At 39.2% G+C, this 22,992-nt stretch overlaps 1 protein-coding gene across 2 annotated transcripts; it reads left to right on the forward strand.

Annotated features, from left to right (window-relative positions):
• The first annotated feature begins 2,754 nt into the window (after positions 1–2,754).
• Positions 2,755–22,287, forward strand: LOC137296033 (histone-lysine N-methyltransferase EHMT1-like). 2 transcript variants are annotated; one of them, XM_067827674.1, is made up of 10 exons: positions 2,755–2,879; positions 4,524–4,678; positions 9,858–9,935; positions 10,311–10,398; positions 12,553–12,672; positions 14,391–14,504; positions 14,602–14,739; positions 15,276–15,425; positions 18,128–18,208; positions 20,107–22,287. In XM_067827674.1, exons 2-10 carry the CDS (start codon positions 4,535–4,537, stop codon positions 20,244–20,246), a joined length of 1,053 nt encoding a protein of 350 aa, XP_067683775.1. In that variant the 5' UTR covers positions 2,755–2,879; positions 4,524–4,534; the 3' UTR covers positions 20,247–22,287. The 2 variants fall into 2 exon arrangements, 1 of the variants encoding a protein (XP_067683775.1); XR_010957619.1 differs by having other exon boundaries at positions 2,778–2,879; positions 14,580–14,739.
• The last annotated feature ends 705 nt before the right edge of the window (positions 22,288–22,992 follow it).

Below are 22,992 nucleotides of genomic sequence, written 5' to 3' on the forward strand. Positions count from 1 at the left end.
AACATAACGCAAGCACTACCACACTGTACCACAACGCATGTGTGAGCATAATACCTTTCACTTTGCCGTCTGCACACCCTTGCCCTGCCATCTGAGCTGTCCAAATGAAATATTGACTATCGGTGAACGATGTTGTCTGCACCATGCAAGACGTGCCTGTTGGTGACATTGGTGCAAAACTGGAGGTGCATGCCGTCGTTATGTTACCAGTCGGCACCGTACAGTCCGGAGCCTAGATTTTCGAAACCTAATTTAGCGCTAAAATAGTCGTGAGTTAATGTTAATGTATGGCACTTACGACTATCTTAGCGCTAAAAGAGTTTCGAAAATCTAGGCCCTGGAACTGATTGGAGCAGTACATGTTGTACCCTTAAAAGCACAAAGATCTTACGTAAGCCAAGAATGGTTTAAGCAGTCAAAATGGCGGTTCATTCCCATTATCACTACTCCCAGTTTGACTACCCGTCCAGTACAAACTTGTTTCAGTCGGGTGTTTTAATTACTAGCTCTCTCCCCTCCATCAGGTAGACTGTTCCACCAACACTTTAGCAATTATGTGCAGTCACACTGGTATACATCATATTGTACATGCATAGGAATTACTTCTGTAAATATAATGAATAGAACACTGTAATATCAGATTTGCTTCTTACTTTCTTTATGTGAGAGAGAAAACACCCAAGACAAATTAATGTGTTTACGTTGTTGCATATTTAATGCATTATTAGCCTAAAATGTTATCAAAATTGCACTTAACAAGTGCACTAGAATGGAGGTATTCTTGTATGATATCTCTAAATCTTTTATGTACAGAAGGAGAAAATAAGGGATGACATGAAAGCACAAGTGTTTGCTTATTTTTTCAGTTTTCTTCACAAGCCTTGCGATACAGACGATACAGGGCTCGTGAAGAAACCTGGAAAGAAAATAAAGGACCATGTGTCCTTTCCAGTGATCCCTTATTTCTTTCCCTCAGAATATATTTGTAGAACATGGAAATCACCATCGACCAAATGTAAACCAACAATAAGAACCAATCTTATCAGCATTTTAAGGCTATCCAACCCAATATTGTATTTTGATGAATTAGAGTATGGAAGTATGGAATGTCAGTCTTGACATAAACTATCATGCAATCTTTGTTTGAAAGTTATTGTAAATGAATTTACACGACCTATATCTCGGGATAACTATACAATGCCAAAACCAAACTGATACAAAATGTGTTTCAACTATGATAGATGTAACCCAAGTATTTCTTCCAACTTCATCCAATAGCATAGACATTTGATAACATTGAGATGAGTATTTAATTGTAGTAATCTACAATTATTTATATATCAATATTTGGCACATCTAGATATAAACTAATATTGCAATGGAACTCTGCCACATTCACCTAGTCGTAACATTGCTAGTATATTTACTAACTTCAAACAACATTTTACAGAAGTGTTTGCAAACTTTCTATCTGCCTACAGTATGAAGTGCCCCAAATGTCTATCCCATAAGAAAAGAGAGAACAAGCAACTGCATAAAAAAATTCAGATATACCTAGACACGAAATTGCTCCAAATGTATATTTCATAATTATACAATGACACACAAGCTTTTTTTCTGCTTGATTAGAAAGACATCGCTGAGCCTTAGACCATGAAATGTCTAACCTTCTTCTCTGATATGTTCCAAGAGTAGACAAACTGGGATCGAGTAATCATCTGTACAGGTACAGTACATAACTAAATGTAGGGGTGCTCCATTTTATGTCTATGGTCAGGAGTAGTCAAACTGGGAGTAGTCATAATGGGAAGATACCAAACTGGCAGTCTGGAATTGATTTTATCCTTTGATGGGTTATCCGAATGTGGTTGACTTGACTCACGCGTGGACCCGTTCGAGGCACATCTCTTTTGTTCCCATTATGTTGAGAACGTCTCCATTGAGAACGTCTCCATACAGAAACCTCTAGGTCGAGTTTCGATGGACATCAAAAATATCTGGCCACTTCATGAAAAACCTTTGGGCCTTTCCAGTCTCCAGAACAGTCACGGAGTCGTTGATTTTCTGTATGCAGTGGCATGACGTATGTACGCGTACGTGTCAAGGTTAACATTAATGTGTTTCCTCAATATTCAGCGGCAAGAGAACAATCAACAGCTTTTAAGATTCAAAAACAGGCGAATGAACTTCAGGTATGAAAACTCATGCAAAGAGTAAGTTCATTGTGCATAGAGTGCACGCGTAGTGGGCGATATTTGGCATTAAATTAGTTAAAATTTCATGCAAAGAGCTTTGCTCGATGTTTATTAAGGGTTATTTTACACGTTTTCAGATGACTTTTATGTCATGCTATTTCCAGAGACCATATAATTATATTATATGGTTTCTCCTATTTCATATTATGCACAGTTACTTTTGAAAGTGTGTGTTTGTTTCTATAAATTTGTTTTTGACGTGGAAATGTTTTACACCGAGATTCCGTCCAATTTCAGTTAAAAACATCGTTAACATTTTACATTACACCAAAATAGATCTATAGACGATAAATATTGTCAGTTCCCTATCATCATGAGGTATCCGTTATATTGTTATGAATAACTACATTTTATCAAAGCAAGTGTGACAAAAAATATACCAGTATTTTATGAGACTGACTTCGTTATAGCATATTAGATTTTGAAAATTTATCAGTTGTTATCCCACGATTTAAACTCCACATTCAACAATACATGTAGAACAATACTTAATCATCGCCCCAGTTCTCTGCAAGGAGCTTTGTTGCTTGCGTAAACATCGTGGGATCGTCTGATACACAGCACGTGACGCTGGTTTTCCTGCACTCGAAGTGTTTACGCAACGGGTTTGACTCACAGATAAAAGTTAGTCACTGATAACAGCTAAACACGAGTGAACTCGAGTGTACATTTTTCAGATTGAGTGGGCATCGCGAAAGTGCTAACTTTCTTAACGATAAGAGTAGTTTGATATTGAATCTCGTAGATCTACAACAGACGCCACAAGGAATGTTGATATGGCAAAGCTTCCCAGTTTATTTAGATCTTTACATGCAGAAAAAATAAATAAATAAATACAATAAAATAAAATCGCGCTACTCAAATCGAATGACGGCTTGGTACTATACTGCCCTTATTAACTCCATAATCGTTTCAAAATTGGGATGAATGTCGTGTTTTTTTTAAAGAAAACAAATGTACCAAACTGATATTCTGATTTTTACGTCGTGATATTTGCGAAAGTGCAGCAGTCAAATCAAATTTTAATGCCACTTTGGACATAATGCTGACTGTACCAACTACATTTTGGAGGAGGTGACAAAATGACACAGATCTCAGGATTTGGAGGAACAAACAATATTTTGGTAATCTCAAGGAATGCTGAGCACGGGTATCTTTAAAGTAATTTCTTTTACATCTTGAGTCAAATAAGTTCCACTGACAAAGTAATCACACCCAAAATGCAATAATTCTTGATGGTACCCAAAACTGGCATTCCTCTCTAAAAGACTAGATGTATTGAATATCCATAACAATGTCATGCAGTGCCTGATAGTGTTGGGATTGGTCATCGTAAATAATAATTATTGGTTAGGGTCATTTATCAAATTTTCATGGTTATGTTTGTTAATGCAGAATAAATAAAGAAGAAACTTGTTCTTTTGGGTTTTTTTTTGCAAATTGCACAAACTGCAAAGTAAACTTTTGAAAAATACTGTTATTGCTAACAAGTGTTCAATTATGAGAAAACATGACTGATTGCTTGGTTGTTTTGTCATTGTGACCAGTCTTCAATTATTTCAGTTATATCAGAACACCACTAGTGCCTGTTATCTGTACATGTGGAACTGGCCTATTGTTCAGTGTAGAGGTACAGAAATTTACAACTCTGAACCAGAGGGGTTGTTTCATGAAGAGAGTCAGTTCTGAAGTCAGTTTTAATGAGACAGACTAATGCTTTATTCATGTTGCACAGAAGTTGCAACAAGTTAAAATTGGGGGTAAGAACTGGCCTTCAGCAACCTATGCTTATCATTAGAGCTAATAGATCAGGTGGTCTGGCTCACAGACTTCGCTGATACTTGTCATTGAATCCCAACTGCATAGATTGAATGTTCGTTATGCAGATCACTGGATTGTCTGGTGCAGCCTCGATTATTTACAGACCGCCACCATTTTACGGCATGAAACTAAATTCATGCGTACACTCACATGACTTGACGGAACAGCAATATGAGACAATATAGTTTCCTTTAACTTCCTATAGCTGGGATATTGCTGAGTGCAGATTTTAAACAAACAAACAAACAAACAATCATTACTTTGTTGGGATGTTCAGTTAAACTGTAACTATTCTTAAAAAAAATTAGTTCACCTGTAAATCCTTTGTAATGTTTAAAAAGGTTGCATGTGCAGATTGTACAATTTAAGCAATCTGATAATTTCTTTGATCTACTAGCTTGTTCTTGCTTATTTGTGGAATGATATGATTGAATGATAATATTCCAGCTTATGCCAGAATGGAGACAATGGACAGTAACCAGAATTATTTGCGGAGGAACAAATGTGGAAATTCTGTTCACAAACCGGGAACTGACCTGAGTGAAATTGTAACAATGTCCTGTCTCACCGACCGCTATGACGTCCTAAAGGCAAGACTCCAGGTGAGGTTCAATAAGTTATGTTTGCAGGTAGGGACTCTTCATAAATTTTGGCCAAGGGTGTGTGATATGACACTTTTGGAGAAATGTACAATGTGAATGGAACAAGAACACCCCCCACCCCCACCCCCACCCATAGGCGTTTTACCTATTGCTGATGGTGTGTAATTGCTATGTGTGTTATTTCGTTTATCTACCATTTCATTGCCAGTTCAACAATTACATGAACCAGTGTGCCGTGCCGTGCCGTGCTGTGCCTTATTGTTTGTTGTTTTGTGTTGCACCCCAGAAAGTATCCAGCTGTCTGAAAATTATCAAGTCAGGACCAGGCAATCTGGTGACAGACATCATGAGCATCAGACTGCAGTGACATGCCTCATTTAACTCAGCAGATCTGGCCACCCAATGGCATCATTTGCCCCTAATATGACAAACATGACTTGCTGTAGACCAAATGTTACCTATGTTTTCACATTGTATGAACTACTGACACTAACCATTCAGAAAGCTAACAATGAAAAATAGTACTGATATTGAGAGTTTCCAAGACTTTTGTTCCACCCAACATTTAAGAAGTATGCATATTGTCTCGCCTTAAGTAGCAATTCCACCCCGAGTGAGTTTCCAAAAAATGGTTGGTTTGCTCTGTTCTTTCGTAGTTTTCCATCCCTTTAAAATATTGCCGAACTTTGAAATTTGTTTTATCATTCAATGGCACGCTTCAGATTAATTTTATTCTATGAACACATCAATCATCTCCATAATAAAATAAATTTTAACTTAATACAACCATGGATGCAATTTTCAGATAGTGAAGGTGGTGTGTGTTGCCAAGGGCAGATAACTCCATGTGTGACTCCAGCAGACAATGATCAACGAGATTGTGTCATTATTGTGTCATTGACTCATTCATCGAGTAACTTTATTTAACATGTTCAATATTTTAATGTGTTCCAAGTGTGTTTACTTTGAGAATTAATGAAACAGGTAGGAAAGCAATATTTGTGATCCAAATACCTTGTGAAATTCATTTGTGTCTTATTTTCATTAAAAGCATGTAAGCAAATGTAAACTTGTATGAATGAATTGACAACAAATGCTGAAGAGGAAGCTGAGGAGACCGAAAGAAAACCCAGAGACTCAAGGAATTGGTCAGACTGTGTGTTCATTCTTAGAAAACCAAATACTTCATCTGTCTGAAGTATTTCTTTATGACAGTGTGCAAGAATACCACACAGCTGAGACAGTTCACTGTATTAATAACCTAACTGATCTGAGAGTGCCAGTGAAAAAGATGGGACTTGTGATAAAAGAAATTTTGTTTCTGGTTGGAAAACAGGTTAACAGATTGCCATCAAAAAGCATGGCCAGTAAGTGTGCAGAGGGCAGGCTGGCCTTAACACAGTCACTTGTTGGTTGAGTTTTGAGGTCAGCCAAAGCAACAACACTTATGTCAGATGAAAGCTCAAAGTATGGGGTCAAATACTGCACATACATTATTGGAGATGAAGAAAGCACATACTGTGTAGGACTTAAAGATATGTTTGACAAAAGTGCAGAGACAACGTGGGATACATTTAGAGACATCCTGTCTGACATATCTGAAACCTGTGCAGTGTATGAATGAAGGGGCATTGTGCAATCAAATGTTGGTTATCACATACTTGTCAGTATAAGAGTTACCATGTCAGGCAGAGCATCCGCACAAAAAAGCCTTCAATCAACTTCTGGAACAGAATAGAGCAGACATGCTGCCAACAATTCTCAGCTCCTAGCAAGATTTGTCAGCCAGTGAATAGGAACAGTGCAGCAAAATGCACAATTTTTCCTGCTCCCTTCATCAACTTGTTGGTATGGCAGATGTGTGTAATGCATCTCTTTGCAACTTTAAAGACTTGACTTTCAGAGAGGAGGAAGACGACTCATCTGCTGGGGAGATCCAGCTGACAACCCAAGTCATGGATGATGATGCAGAGCCTGTACCTGGAACTTCACCTCCATCCTTTAATGTCAGAGAAATAAATTTCAGAGAGGTTGGAGAAAGTGGTACATGTGAATTAGCAAGACAATGCTGCACCTCTCTCTCCAGAGGAATGGATGAGAGAATGGCTGCCATTCAGATTGGGAGGCATACAGTCATGAGAAAGAAGAAAAGGTCCTGTTTCCATGATTACATGGTAACAGATTCAACATGATATTTGTTGTTTGCCAGTATGTCTGGTATCACAAGGAAAATGCTTGACTTCTTTGATAATGTGCATGGTATTACCAATGGACATCTCCGAGCTCTATGGCGGCTACTAAGTAACAAAGTTTACACTACTGGATATAGGGTTATGCGTAGTTTGTCCAAAGTACTCACATCACCATTCTGGCGTTCAGTTGAAAGGACAAAACAGGATGGTATGCATGATGGTGTGGAGGAGTTGAATGGCAGAAGTCCATTTGATAATAAACTTGTTGATTGAGATAGGATATAGGACTCTCTACTCAAAGATGTCAATACAAATTGGCAATACAAATTGCCAATATCTATGCAGGGCAATCAAAACATTGTTGGCTAGAATGGTAGGTGATCATCTAGAAGGGGGAAGATTCTGGCAGCCAAATGAAGAAATCTGTTCACAAAGTGGATCCATCCCAGCTCATAAACAAACTCACAGAGTTTGTGTTTGATGTTCTGGACCAACTAATGAAGTACAGACCAGCAGCTACAACACTGGCAACTGAAGCCACAGTACTGTATTCCTTCCCCTAAACAAGAGAATGGCTTGATTCCTTTACAAAGGAGAGAGACTCTCTTGTCACTGACTGCAAGCGAAGAGGCCCTGTGCTGTGGAGAAACTCCACAAATGCCTTTCTGACATGGCTTTAAAAAAGAAAATTGCTCTGTAACAAAAAAGACTTGCTGGCAAAAGTGACATGACTGGAAATGTCAATACAAAGAGAAGCTGACAACAAAAATCCTCTACTATGCTGTATGGCAGTCAAACATACAAGTTGAGACCAAACTGTCTGAAATCTGATCTCTCACAGAAAAAAGGGAAGCTCTGAAGCCTCAGTTATTGTTAAGAAAGAATGTTCAAGGACAGACACATCATGACAAGAAAGTTTTTGTTTTTAAAGAAGGGAAGAAGAATCCAACTGTGGCAGACCTGAAGAAAAAGGTCATGAAACATTGTTTATGCCTCATTTAGTGAGCCAACCAAAATAACAGACATAACATGGGTCTCCACTGCTATTTGGAAAGAAAGTCCGTCATATGTTTGATGATGGAGTATATGCTGGAACTGTGCTCACATGTGTACCTGGCCACTCATCATGGTACAATATTCAGTATGACGGTGATTCAAACCTGTATATGTATGAACTCTGCAGTGATTATGAGAGGGTGACCTGGAGATCATGGCAGCTGAGGTATCATTCCCATCATTGCTGTATTATGAAGTGATAAGACTATTTATATTTAGACTTGAAAATCTTTGGTACGTTCGGAGTGATTGTTCAGCATCAGTTACACACCAGTACATGAACAGTCTTATCACTTACAGACAGTTGCAGCTTCTGCCTGGAGTTCAACACAGATCATCAACCAGTCATAAATCATGACTGTGATCTGCATGACCGTGATCTGCATTGCTGTAATTTGCATGATTGTAACTAATTAGATGATTGTTTCTTCATTACATGTTTACACTAATATTTTGTGAGATTTTGTTTGTTTCTTGTCATGATAATGAATATAGTGAATTAAAAGCAGTTTTCTATACATGATTTGTTTATATTTTACTGTTAAATGGTAGAATTAAACCTTAATGAGTGTGGTTTGGTTGTCTGATAACTTCTGCAAAGCGCATACTGAAGGAATGCTATGCTTCATGATTTGTCCAGATTTGTTCTGTTTCATTAACATTTATGCTAACTCCCATTTCATTTTTTTTCAGTGAAAAAATTCAGAATCACATGTGCTTCAGGTTTGTAATATGGTATCTTTGGTTTTGAAGCACTATCTGCATTGAATCTTCAACCCTTACAAGCTTAAGTTCATCTTAACTGATGCAAAACAAAGGTAGCAGTTCACAGTCTTGACTTTCTAACCAAAGTGCATCTCAATAACTTAGTGTTGTACATCATTCATGATGTTTAAGGAATGTTCGTTCGTTCGGTTAGGTGCTTTTAAGATCGCTTTCGCCGGCAGGCATGTAGGCAGACCTATCCCTCCTTGGCACGCATGGTGGCTGCCGAGGGCTGGCTGTGTCCCTTGGGCCGCTTTGGCCGCTAGTGACGTGTCCCTCCTTGGGACTCATGGGGGCGTTGGGTACACACCTTCGCTCTCTATAGGAGCAGGCATGGTCTCTCCCCAAACTTCACCCAGGGAGAGGACACGGCCACTCCCTTCGCTTTCTATAGGAGAGTAGACACGGCCTCTCCCCAAACTTCACCCTGAGAGTGGACACAGCCACTCCCCTCTTTCTCCATGGGGCAGTAGACACGACTACTCTCCCATACTCGCTGCTGGAGTGGACACGGCCTTTCCATTTGCTGCTACTTATGCTTACCTTGTGTAAGTTTACTACCGGCAGTTGGAGTTGGTTATGTTGCACACGTGCAATGGTCCCAGAATGTGGGTAGGGGAGATTTCCAACCTTGGTGTGGCTGGGCTTGAGAGAGCTTGTGGTGGGGAGCTTGGGCGTAATATTCTCTGTGTGTGTGTAACAAACCAGAGGACTGGTTGATTGATATAATTTCTTTATATATACCGACATAGTTCACTGTCCAGAGGAAAGTTGGCTAGCAGCTTATACATTGTGTGGTGCTCTGTGGGAGCCAGCAACTGCTTTGCTGTCCATGTATCTAGCTTGGTTTCTTCTTTGAGTGTCTGCCGGATTGTGTCAAATCGTTGGTAGTCCAGCATGATATGAGATATGATATGATATGTTCCAGTGACACATTTAATGTCTGGCTAGTTTGTCAGCTCTCTCATTGCCAGGTATACCAACGTGAGATGGTATCCAGCACAGCGTGATCTCCTTCTCATCATCATATGTACATTAATTGAAGGAATGACAGATCTTTGAGATCTTTCCTTAGATAGACACAACCTCAGTCAAACTTGATGTGATTGAATAAGGCAACTTTGTTATGGAAATATCCTGTAATCAATAACTGATTTATGTTTCAGGGTATATCGAAGAGTGACATTAACCTTCAAGATACAGCGGGGATGACGGCTCTGCATTTTGCTGTTGCACATAAGAAGGTGACTGATTAGTTTGAAATAATATCAGACAAGACAGTCATGTGATGCCGGACAAGGTAATGGAGCAGTGTGCCATTGAATTTAGCAATATTTGAATACCCCACATTTGGTAACTTTCATTGTTGTAAAGTGCAGTGTGTACTGCATTTTAAGAACAACATGATAATCACTCATTGTATCTCTTCTGCCAATGATGCTGTCTTTCGATCTGGACACAGTGCACTTGTACACATTGCCAAGGTCAAGCTATACTAGTCATATACAATATGTACAGTTATGCAAATGAGAGACCCGTGTAGTCACATTTTGTCATGACATGACATGAGGAATTCAACCCACCTTTCTTCACTAACTGATTGACTCCTTGTCACTCAGGTGGAGGCGATCAACCTGCTGCTCGACCATGGAGCAGATGTCAATGCAGCAGATGATCATGGCTTCACTCCTCTCTTCCTGGCAACAGGTGAAGCACTTACAGCTGTTGAATTTAACATCGGTTTGAACTGTGTTTCAGTTATGTCACAGCATATGAAGTGCTCACCAACTTTGATAGTTATCCTCATGAAAGGACATGTATTTTGAATGACTATATTTTTGCAACACTTTTAGCAATATTCCATAAATATCTCGGTAAGGAGCACCAGAAATTTGGCTCACACATTGTACCCATGTGTTGATTCAAACCCAGGTTTTGAGGCTACCTCAAAGCAATACATATTGTGTGTTGAAGAGTGTATTCATTAAGTATGTTTGTATGTATTAGATAGAGATTTTAAGTAGACTGTGTGCAGGCAACTACATGTTAGGAATAATAGTCTTTTGCCAGGACAGTGCACAAATTAAAACTTATCTTGCCTCATGCTAAGCACTTTCTTTTGTCCTTTGAACCATGGAGCAGAAATGACCTGAAACAAATTTTCCAACCTGTTGTAACACCACACCAGAACACAACTCTGCTCTCTGTGTTGTGTCAATGGAGGAGCATGCAATGTGTTCGTCTTGCCCTCTGCTGACTTCAGCTGAAGCCAATCTCTTTCTTGATGTCAGCAGGTGCCATTAGCAAGCATAATACATGCTTTCTATTTCAACGACTTTGTAAACATTCCAAAATGCAAATTTTTCGAAACGGACGTGCTATACACACACGCATAGGGATCCTCTCTTTCCCGCCAATACGGTCACATGACCTCTCCTTCATCACCCAACGAAGCGATAAATATAATATATTGATAATATATTGATAAAATTTTGCTTTAATCGGTCCTATAATCTATATTATCTTGTGTTCAGATTTTGTATTGTAATTAGTATCATCTCTGTGTAAAATTTATAAATTTTCTTGTGTTTTGGACATTGTCGATCTCCAACACCGGAAGAAGCCTTCTGTTCAGACTCTTAGATTACATCGTGGAACACGAATGGTTTGGACTTGCTCTCACCATCAAGGGACTCCAGTGAGGGTCACACCTATATGATGAGTAGTGAAGACATCGATACTCTGATGTTTCCGCCCATTGTGCTGATATCCACCGTCCCAGAAACTTTGTCAACAGCCTTTCAGGCAGGGACATTGTATCAGCAACAACACATGCTGGCCTTCAGCACTTTATGAAAGCACCCAGACTAGACAAATCATATAAACTCATCAATGAGACTCGCAATAGATTCTACAAAGTGGATGATAAGCCACTGGTTCAGCTAGACACAACCACTTGTGTGACTTGTCGAGACCAAGACGCTGTATCGAGTATAGTACTTGAGAGTCCATGCCCACATCTTGAACAGGCTAGCATGAGTGACTTTGACCCTGTGCTCGTACATGAAGAAGTGTGTGACTGGTCTTGATTAGGAAATCTGCATTAGACATTAGCAGGACGCTAGCTGATGCATCAGCCAGTCGACTGAATGTGATCCCCACTATCTCACAGATGAATACTGGAAGAACAGAACCGAACTATCAAAGTTACTCTTCCCAAAAGTGGGGAAGTACTGGACATACTTATATGGCAGTCATCAGAATCCAGCGTGGCCTGACCCACCACATTTCCGTCAGATTGTGTAAGCATAATCAGCATATGTGTCAGGATAAGGAAAAATATGCAATTTTTTAAAACAATTGATATTTTATACTTGTCCAGACTTATGACATCAAGCCCTCCCAACTAACACTGACAGGCATGCTGAATTTACTGTAACTCCCGTGTCTGTCTTTTGAGATCTGGAGAGGGTGGCAAGCATGGCTGGTCGTATGACCGTATTGGCGGGAAAGGGAGGCTACCTATGGGTTTGTATGTCCACTTCAGTTAGAAGCGATCTTCAAGGGATTTCAAGTGTTCCACTATCTTTGCATTGAGGAAGGAGAGAAGCAAAATAATCTTGAGTCAGAATAAGGATGAAATATCAATTTTACTAAAAAAATTACATATTTCAGCCTGTGGGAGATAATGCAACTTGAGCAATATTCCATCAATGTCATCTTGGGAAAATCAGAAATAACCTTCATACATAGTAACCTTGTGGGACCAGACTTAGCTCTTCAATATGGCAAGCAAATGCTTTGCCCACAAGGCTACATGACTGCAAAATAAATATGACAAGATTTGTGTCTTTAATGCAGGTCGTTATGCTGACTATGATGTGGCACTAACTCTACTCCAGAAATCTGGCATCGCTGTTAACTGCGTCAACTACAATGGTGCAACACCTCTACACGGTGCTGCCCATGCACAGAATCCAGGTACGATATCCAAGCAATAGGATTGTTGATAATGCTCAGATAACTGACCTCATCTTCATTTTGCTCATTCCACTAATACTACATAATTTCTTAGTCAGATTTTGAGTCCAGGTATTTATATGGACCTGCATTTAGATAATCATCCTTATGATGCAGATTTGGAGGTTTGAGTCAAATCTTTCATTTTAAACTGTGATTGATATGGCAAATGTTATGGCTTTGGAGTGGTGAATTATATTGTCTAACATTACACTATCTCTTCCCTTCTCTCTCAGTCATGAGTGGACACATGGTAGGTATCTGTAAAATGATGCCAGTTTGGAAACACCTTCTAGAAACACACCCTGCTGTTACCACTACCATCTCCTATCAGTGCTACAGCTCTAGCTGCGTATGCAGCTGTTAGATAGGGCTAGTTATTATCCCCCGCAACACATTTTGTGGGGGGTATTAAAATGCACCCCGCCCATGCATATTTATCTTTTGAGGAGCAGAACTCTAAAACCATTGACTATTTCTTCACCAAACTTGACACATAGATTGGTCCAGTGGTGTACTGGTGCCTTTCATTTGTTTTGGAATTCTGAATAAAATATTTTTGGCGTTTCCATGGCAACAAGTTTGACTTACACTGAAATTGGAGGTAATGAGGTTGATGACTGTGTCTTCTTGTTGATTAAACATATAGGGTTTACTATAAATTTTCAGTTACTGATAACAGTTTAAAATTACTTAGTTTTACAATATTATGTTCAACAAAATGCTCAAAATACACTCTAAGTAAAGTTTTGCCTTATGCAGTAAGTTGTGGGTGTCCAGGGAGTACTGATATTACATGACTACAAGGATGGAATGGTATTGAATAGTTGCTCTTTGAGCAGCTAGAACTAAACTGGGTTGAACAAATGTTAAGGTTTCCATTATGTGCTAGACTGGTGCCACTATGGATATAATTCTGTGGTTACTCCTGCTTCTGATGGTTGTGGTTCTGCTTGACTGAGACAGGCTGTGTGTCTAGGGCACGCTTTACAAAGTTGATTCCCTTATCTGTAGGATGTGATCTTCACTAAGAGTTATGCAGCTGCTTATCACATTCTTGTTCTCAGATGTGATGGGAAGATATGACTGGACTGACCACACTTCAGCAACATTGGCAGTTTGTGACATGTGTCAGCCAAGTCAGCAAGCCAGACCAGCTGATGCTGATAGTCGCAAGCCTTGAAGGTTTGGGGTAGAACAGGCCTTCAGCAACCCATTCTTGCCATGAAAGGCGACTGTGCTTGTCCATAAAAGGCGACTAACAGGATTGGGTGGTCAGACTCTCTGACTTGGTTGACATGTGTCATTGGTTCCCAATTGTGCAGATCTATGCTCATGCTGTAGATCACTGGATTGTCTGGTCCAGGCCAGAATATTTACAGACCGCCGCCATATGGCTGGAATATTGTTGAGTGCGGCGTAAAACTAAACTCACTCACTCACTCACTCACTCTCTCTCACTCCTGATAGTTGCCTCTTGGAATAAGCATGGGTCCCTAAAATTGTAAGGGTATATTCATATGAGAATTTGGTTCTTTCAAGGTATGACGTGTCAGATTGACCGGCTCTATTATGTCAAACATGTTTTTTCTAATTCAGATTTGATTTTATGCAGCAGTGATATAGAGCTGCAACACTGCTGATCCATAAAACAACATTCATATTTTCATGACATCCAGATTGTGTGCGCCTGTTGATACGACATGGCGCCTGTACCACTGCCAAGTCCAAGGATGGCGCCTCTCCACTAGATCTGTCTGGAGATGACATGGACACCATAGCTGCTCTCAAGAGTAAGTTTCCTGTCACTCTTTCATTCTCTTGCTGTCAAATTAAATGCCATGACATTGCTTGTGATTGTTTTGAAGCCAATCAAGCTGCTTGTTGCAGCCACTCGGTGTGTGGAGTGTGGGGATCAACCAATCACAGGCCTAAAGACATGTGGGCAGTGCCAGGGGCCACTTTACTGCAGCAAGGAATGTCAGCGGAAACACTGGAAGGAAGGTGGCCACAAGAAGGAGTGTCGGGGTGGGTACAAGGGAATATTCTTGAATAAATCCACTCGTTTTTGTCAAATACACAACTCTTTGAAGCCAAGATGTGTTCATTCAGTGTCGCCAGATACTTATGATCATGGACACAGATATGACCTAATTGTGTTCAAAGGCACACCATCCACTCACTTTGTCACTTTACCATCCCCTCACTTTGTCACTTTACCATCCCCTCACTTTGTCACTTTACCATCCCTTTACCATCCCCTCACTTTGTCACTTTACCATCCACTCACTTTGTCACTTTACCATCCCCTCACTTTGTCACTTTACCATCCCTTTACCATCCCCTCACTTTGTCACTTTACCATTCCCTCACTTTGTCACTTTACCATCCCTTTACCATCCCCTCACTTTGTCACTTTACCATCCACTCACTATGACACTTTACCATTCACTCACTATGTCACTTTACCATCCCTTTACCATCCCCTCACTTTGTCACTTTGCCATCCACTCACTCACTCACCCACCCACCCATTTCTGAATCCTATGTGCTCCTTGTTTCAGGGTTTGTGTGGGCACTGCCCAAACCAGGATGGGTATCCACCATCTCCCTTCACAGCTTATCAGTATCTACAACTTCAGCATCACACATGAAGCTCTCCAAGAAGAACATCACCAAGGAACGCTTCATTGTCAAGGTTCAGCTCCCTCTGGGTATGTCGGGTCGTGCTGATGTAACATATATAAGTATTTATTTATAAGCCCCAGTGAAAGCAGCGGTTAGAATGGGTCTCTGGCAATTCATGCATATCGTAAGAGGTAGATAACAGAATCTGATGCTCTGGCTCTCTGACTAAGCTGATACTTGTTATCACCAGCCGCATGTTATAAAGTATTAGTCTCCGTCTTAGAAGACCTTAAGAACTTTTTTATTAGATTCTTTTCAAAACATTAAAGTCCCCTTGTGACCTTTAGATGAAGGTTAAGGTCATAAAACCTACCTGGGACATTTTGCATACTGTGACGAACCCAGTTAGGCTTTGTGACCTTGACCTTCATCTAAAGGTCACAAGGGGACTGTATCATTTTACCCTTGTCAGCAAGATATCTCAAGAACTGTTCACTGGATTTTCTTCATATTTGACACCGTGCTGCATGTAGGGTCATGTCCACACATTAAAGATTTCAGTATACTACCCTGCACGTTAAGATTGTCAGCCAGTTATCTCAAGAATGGTTCACTGGGTTTTCATCATAGACTTTCAAGACTTCTCTTTAATGTTTGTGTGTCTGAACAACTACAGAGCAAGATATCAAGATTTTAAGATTTGATAAATAGTCTGGTGGTGGATGATGTCGCCTTAGTGACAATGCTTGTTGTATTCCAAATGCCTTAATTGATGCCCCAGATATCAGTTGTTGGACTGACTTCTCTACAGACTGGCATCATGTAGCTGCAGTAATACTGTGAGATGTTTTTAGTTTGAATTCTAGAAGTTATAGTTATTAATAAACGCCGTCCTTGTCGGTGTTCATGGCAGTTATTTTAGTACAAGTACATGTACATGCACACACGTTATAAATGTGCTAGAAATTAAAAACAAATTAAAAACTATTTCACCTTACTTCACCTCATCTCACCTCACCCAACTCTTCAAGTCATTTTCAGGTCGGGTCAGTCACCTGGAAAAGGGGCAAGCAGTAACCCAGCAATGTCATTTTATGCAATAAAGAAGAAATTGTCATCCGTGTACTCATGTTATATATTCACTAACTTCTAAATGCCTCTCAAGAATTTCAAATGACAATGAAGCTGTGATGTTGATATGTTGTAGGCTTTGACAGTGACGATATGACTTGATGTGTTGTAGGCTATGACAATGACGATATGACTTGATGTGTTGTAGGCTATGACAATGACGATATGACTTGATGTGTTGTAGGCTATGACAATGACGATATGACTTGATGTGTTGTAGGCTATGACAATGACGATATGACTTGATGTGTTGTAGCCTATGACAATATGATGTTGACATGTTTTTTGGCTATGACAATGAGAATATGACTTGATATATTGTAGGCTGTGACAATGCCGATGTGACTTGATGTGTTGCAGACTATGACCATGAGGATATGACTTGATGTGTTGTAGACTATGACAGTGAGGATATGACTTGACGTGTTGTAGGCTATGACAATGAGGATATGATGTTGACATGTTTTTGGCTATGACAATGATGATATGATTTGATATATTGTAGGCTGTGACAATGAGGATATGACTTGTTGTGTTGTAGGCTATGACAATGACGATATGACGTGATATGTTGTAGGCTATAACAATGAGGATATGAATTGATGTGTTGTAGACTATGACAGTGATGATATGACTTGATGTGTTGTAGGCTATGGCAATGATGATGTGACTTGATATGTTGTAGGCTATGACAATGATGATATGACTTGATGTGTTGTAGGCTATGAGAATGATATGACTTGATATGTTGTAGGCTATGACAATGATGATATGACTTGATATGTTGTAGCCTATGACAATGAGGATATGACTTGATATGTTGTAGGCTATGACAATGAGGACATGACTTGATGTGTTGTAGGCTATGACAATGAGGATATGCCTTGATATGTTGTAGACTATGACAATGAGGATATGACTTGATATGTTGTACACTATGATAATGATGATATGACTTGATATGTTGTAGACTATGACAATGAGGATATGACTTGATGTGTTGTAGGCTGTGACAATGAGGATATGATGTTGACATGTTTTTTGCTATGACAATGATGATATGAATTGATGTGTTGTAGACTATGACAATGAGGACATGACTTGTTGTGTTGTAGGCTATGACAATGACGATATGACTTGATATGTTGTAGGCTATAGCAATGAGGATATGACTTGATGTGTTGTAGACTATGACAATGATGATATGACTTGATATGTTGTAGGCTGTGGCAATGATGATATGACTTGATATGTTGTAGGCTATGACAATGATGATATGACTTGATATGTTGTAGACTATGACAATGATGATATGACTTGATGTGTTGTAGCCTATGACAATGATGATATGACTTGATATGTTGTAGACTATGACAATGAGGATATGACTTGATATGTTGTAGACTATGACAATGAGGATATGACTTGATATGTTGTAGACTATGACAATGAGGATATGACTTGATATGTTGTAGCCTATGACAATGAGGATATGACTTGATGTGTTGTAGGCTGTGACAATGAGGATATGACTTGATGTGTTGTAGCCGATGACAATTACAATATGATGTTGACATGTTTTTGGCTATGATAATGAGGATATGACTTGATGTGTTGTAGGCTATGACAATGATGATATGATGTTGATGTGTTGTAGGCTATAACAATGAGGATATGATGGTTTACAACAAAGATCGCTCCCTCACACTCCTCATCAGCCCTGATCATCAACAGAAAGGTAAGCCTCCAATTGTCACAACAAACTGTTCACATTACATCAGGTGAATGAGTCAACTGTGCTTATGTGAGGGCTCATTTTCTGGACATCTGTTTGGTTTTTTCTTTACTTTGAACATCTGAGAAACCATGAGATTTCTGATCTTATTTCAGTCTCCATGGTAACAAGAGTAAAAAGGCTGTTTTTGCTCATTACGTTTGTGCATTTCTCATTCATGAAAGGTGTCTTGAAATTTTGGGTTTTTTAGCTATAAAGTTTGGATCCATGAAGACCCAGGATAAATAAGTCTTCAGTAACCCATGCTTGTTGTAAGAGGCTATTAATGGGATTAGATGGTCAGACTTGCTAATTTGGTTGACACATGTCGTCATATCCCAGTCGCATAGATCAATGCTCATGCTGTTGATCTGGATTGTCTGACCCAGACCCAAATATTTAAGACCGGTGCCATGTGACTGGAATATTGCTGAGAGCGCATTTAATCCACATTCCAACTCACTTTTTAGTTTCTAAAGCTGACTGTTTGTACAGTGTTCCCAGAAATTATTGAGAAAATCTTTGTTTTTTTTCTAATGATGCTAAGATTGGAAAAAGGGCTTTCACTATGCACTAAGCATACTAAATAAGGGAGACAACTCTTGAAGGCTTAGAAGGCAGCTCATTATGTCAAGAGTTATCCCCCTTGTCTGAGCAGACGGCTTCCTGTGTTGACATGGCAGAATTTACAGCAAGAGAGAAAAGAAAGCTCATTCTAGATGATTTTGAAAGGGGTGAGGCTGATGCTAAAGTGTTAGCTTGTAGACATGGTATTCCTCTGTCTACAGTATATAGAACTTTGAAGAATATTCAAACAGGAACCGGGATAGAGCACAGAGCAGGGGCAGGTCGGCCTAGGAAATTTAGTGTTGTGGATCGCCGAAGACTTGGGCAGATTGTGAGTAGGGGCAAATTGAAAAGTGTTGAGAACATCAGAAATGAAATGATTAGCAGAGGAAGTCCTCAGGTATGCAATGAAACAGTTAGGCAGGAATTACAGAGACTTAATTGGGTGAAGAAACGTGGAATTCCCTCGCCGTTGATGAAAGATGCACAAAAGGAAAAACGTTTAAACTGGTGTCGGGCTCATGAAAATCAAGATTGGGATAATGTTTTCTTTTCGGATGAAAGTTCTGTTTGGCTTTTCCCTAATTGTGTGAAAATTTGGACCTATCTACCAGTGACCAAAACATAGCCCAAAGTTTCACATGTGGGGTGGCATATCGGCTCGCGGAGTGACGCCATTGTGTGTTTTCACGGGAAGCTTGACAAAAGAAAGATACGTTGACATTCTAAATGGTCACCTTCTTCCGACAGCACAAACATTGTATGAAGATGATTGGATTTTCCGGCATGATAATGACCCAAAACACACTGCGCGCTACACAAAACAGTGGTTGTCGGGCGAAAATGTTCAAGTTTTAGACTGGCCCAGTTACAGCCCAGACCTAAACCCAATTGAGAATGTGTGGGGAGTCATGAAGGACAGAATAAACCAAAAGGGACTGAGAAATATTGAAGGTATGAAGGCCGAGGTGGTCCAATATTGGGATACCCTGTCACACGATTACGTACAAACTTTGATGGGTAGTGTGCCTAGGCGTATTCAGGCATGCATTGCTGAGCGAGGAGGTCTAACGAAGGACTAAAACAAGACTGAGACTGTAAAAGGATGATGTTTTAACATGTTTATGTAAGTAAAACGCCAGAAGTTAATAAACGTAATGAGTTACATGACGCAACATGATTCTCAATAATTTCTGGGAATACTATACGTATTATCTTCAAGGTCACAGATTTCAAGTTGGTTATTCTTGTTTATAGTCAATGCTCCCTTATATGAGTACCTATGTGTTTTCCAGCATTTCGTTACATGGCACGGAAAATCAAAAGTGATGGATTCATGGGACTGAAGGCTTTCTTTTGGGCAGAGCTTGTCAATGATCCCGAACTCAAGGTCAAAGTTTACCACAGTAAATGTGCACCTTTCCAGGAATGGTGATCTGCTTATCTGAACATGACAATATATGTGTTATGGTTTCTGTTATATTATTAGTTGAATTTTTTTTTTTTTTTTTAAATTTAGAAATACAAATTTGATCTCAAACAGAGCTGAAATGTTATTCACATGAACATTTTGGATCAAACAAGACTTACTTGCTTAACCCTTTCTGGGCATTTTGTGCATGTTCACCCATATCAAAAGAATGTATGTTTGTTGAAACATGTAATTGTGTAGGGAGAGAGATTTCTTGTGTACTCCTCCTTAAAAACCCTGATGTAGAGAAAAGAACATAAAAAAACCCAAACACATTCACTCACCAAGGAGTGAGTTTAGTTTTATGTTCCACTCAGCACTATTCTAGTTATATGATGGTGGTCTGTAAATATTCAAGTCTGGACCAGACAATCCTTTGATCAGCAGCATGCATATGAGCATGGATTTCTACAACTGGACTACAATGGCATGTGTTGGCAAGCCTGACCACCCGATCCTCTCACGACAAGCATGGGTTACTGAAAATCAATCCCAACCCTGATCTTCAGGGGTCACTCACTAAAGAAAGGATGGTATGGTGTTCATATCAGATGGCTATATGACCCGTGAAGATCCCGGGGTAAAATCGGCCTTCACCGACCCATGCTTGCCATAAAAGGTGACTATGCTTGTCGTAAGAGGCGACTATCGGGATCGGGTGGTCAGACTTGCTGACTTGGTTGACACATGTCATCGGTTCCCAATTGCGCAGATCGATGCTCATGTTATTGGTCACTGGATTGTCTGGTCCGGACGCGATTATTTACAGACCACCACCATTTAGCTGGAATATTGCTGAGTGTGGCATAAAAATAAACTCACTCACTCACTCAGATGGCTATGTTAACATGAACGTCGAAACAATAATGATGAGGATTTAGCCATGGGAACTACAACATTTTTTACATTAATACAGTGACTTATTGTCCAGAGTGGACCCACCACAAACTGTGAAGTCGGCATGTTAAAAGTAACAAATATGTTTCCCTGATTTGAATTACCGTTAATGTGCCTGTGCAAATGAGACTTTGTATGACAGTGAATCTCAGGGTGAAGTTTGTTCAGTTAGTTTGATCCGTCCTTTGTGAAGCTACACTTGGTTGTTGGTTTTGTGTGCAAAATCTGCATGTAATATAAACCATGTAAAATAAATTTTGTTGAAGGGAAAAATGATATTGATACTCGTATTTCATGCCTTATTTGATTGTTCAGCATATAGTGACCCTCATAGTTGTTCGCCTATTTCATCCCAATGTTTTTTCATCTTGTCCTGAAAACTTCGAATGGGGGAAGGGAGGGAATCACCAGTCAAACTAGTATTCCTTTCACATGCTAAAAAATGAATTTTTGCTAAAAATCAATCCAAAAATTGGTTTTTGTACATTTACTTTCTTGGAAATTATAAACATCAGGATTCTATTCTTCGAGCAGTGAAAATTCATTAATTTTTTGTTCTTATTTAAAAAATATGGATGGATCTGGTGGATCTTTAAAACAAGAAATAAAACTGGTCTGGCCTTGATTCGTAATATGTCTCAGTATAACATTGTATACAGCCAGACAAAAGATCTGTGTAAATATTCTTGGTGCTCTTTGTGATGATTTGTTACTGCAAAACTGCAGCACGAAACCCAATTGCCTCACTCACTCACTGCCTTGTGTTCTATCTCAGGATGAAAGTGGAGTTTGAAATTACTGACAGTTATTTAAGGTGTGATTATTAGATATACAATATAGTTATCTGTTTCAGTTCTGTATTTTAGGTTTCTGAATATGTATCTTTTTCATTTTTATCATTTGAGATTGTTTTATTACAAAGAACTGGAAGATGTTTGTAAAGTAGGATTACAGTGATTTTTTATGAACAGCTTTCATTTCTTCTTGTCTGAATCTCATTGATGTGTGATAGATGGAAATATGTATTGCTGATCTGATTATTTTCCAATATTTACTTAGATAATGATATGTTGTTGTTACAACAAAATTAAAAATGTACAAATTTCTAGTTTTCCTCTTTGTGTATTCAATATAAACACTCAACATTTGGTAAGGGATTTATTGAATGAGGATTACTTATGATCCATAGTAAACGTTGAGCAGTATATCATCATCCCCCTATAGATGAGGTAATGATGGCATAGCACAACTACAAGAGGAAGAAGATCTAGATATGGGCATAGCCAGGACCATGTGCAGAATAAAACAACATTGGATATATACTAACATAGCCATTAGGGTAGATTTTCTGTTTCTGAATGGATCAACTAGGTTGGCTCAATGATTTAAGTGATTGTGTGTCTTTGTACCCAAGGGTTTAGTAATATCTGAATGTCAAGCACTGGTTTGTTTGATTCAGATTTAATTATTCAAACACAGGCACCATGGTGCTGGCATATTGCTATCTGTGGAAGAAAACAAGAACAGTTTTTCTGACATTTTGCAAAATGATATACTAGTCTCACAGGCTCTTTACAATGTCATTTTCACTTCTACCCCATCTATAATGCAAGAGCTCTATATGAAGCAAGTCCAGATTTTATCTCGGGTTTAGTTTCCATCTGACATGGGGTTCCATTTCAGTTTAAGCAAATTTATTTGTTTAAACAAAAATATATGTTTTCAGAGACAAAGTATTAGTCTTGATGGACTGTCTACATGGCCCAGTGGATGCAGTATTTGCCAATGGAGCAGAAAATTGGGTGTTTGATGA

Source organism: Haliotis asinina, chromosome 9 (genome assembly GCF_037392515.1).
Source record: "Haliotis asinina isolate JCU_RB_2024 chromosome 9, JCU_Hal_asi_v2, whole genome shotgun sequence".
Lineage (NCBI taxonomy): Eukaryota > Metazoa > Mollusca > Gastropoda > Lepetellida > Haliotidae > Haliotis > Haliotis asinina.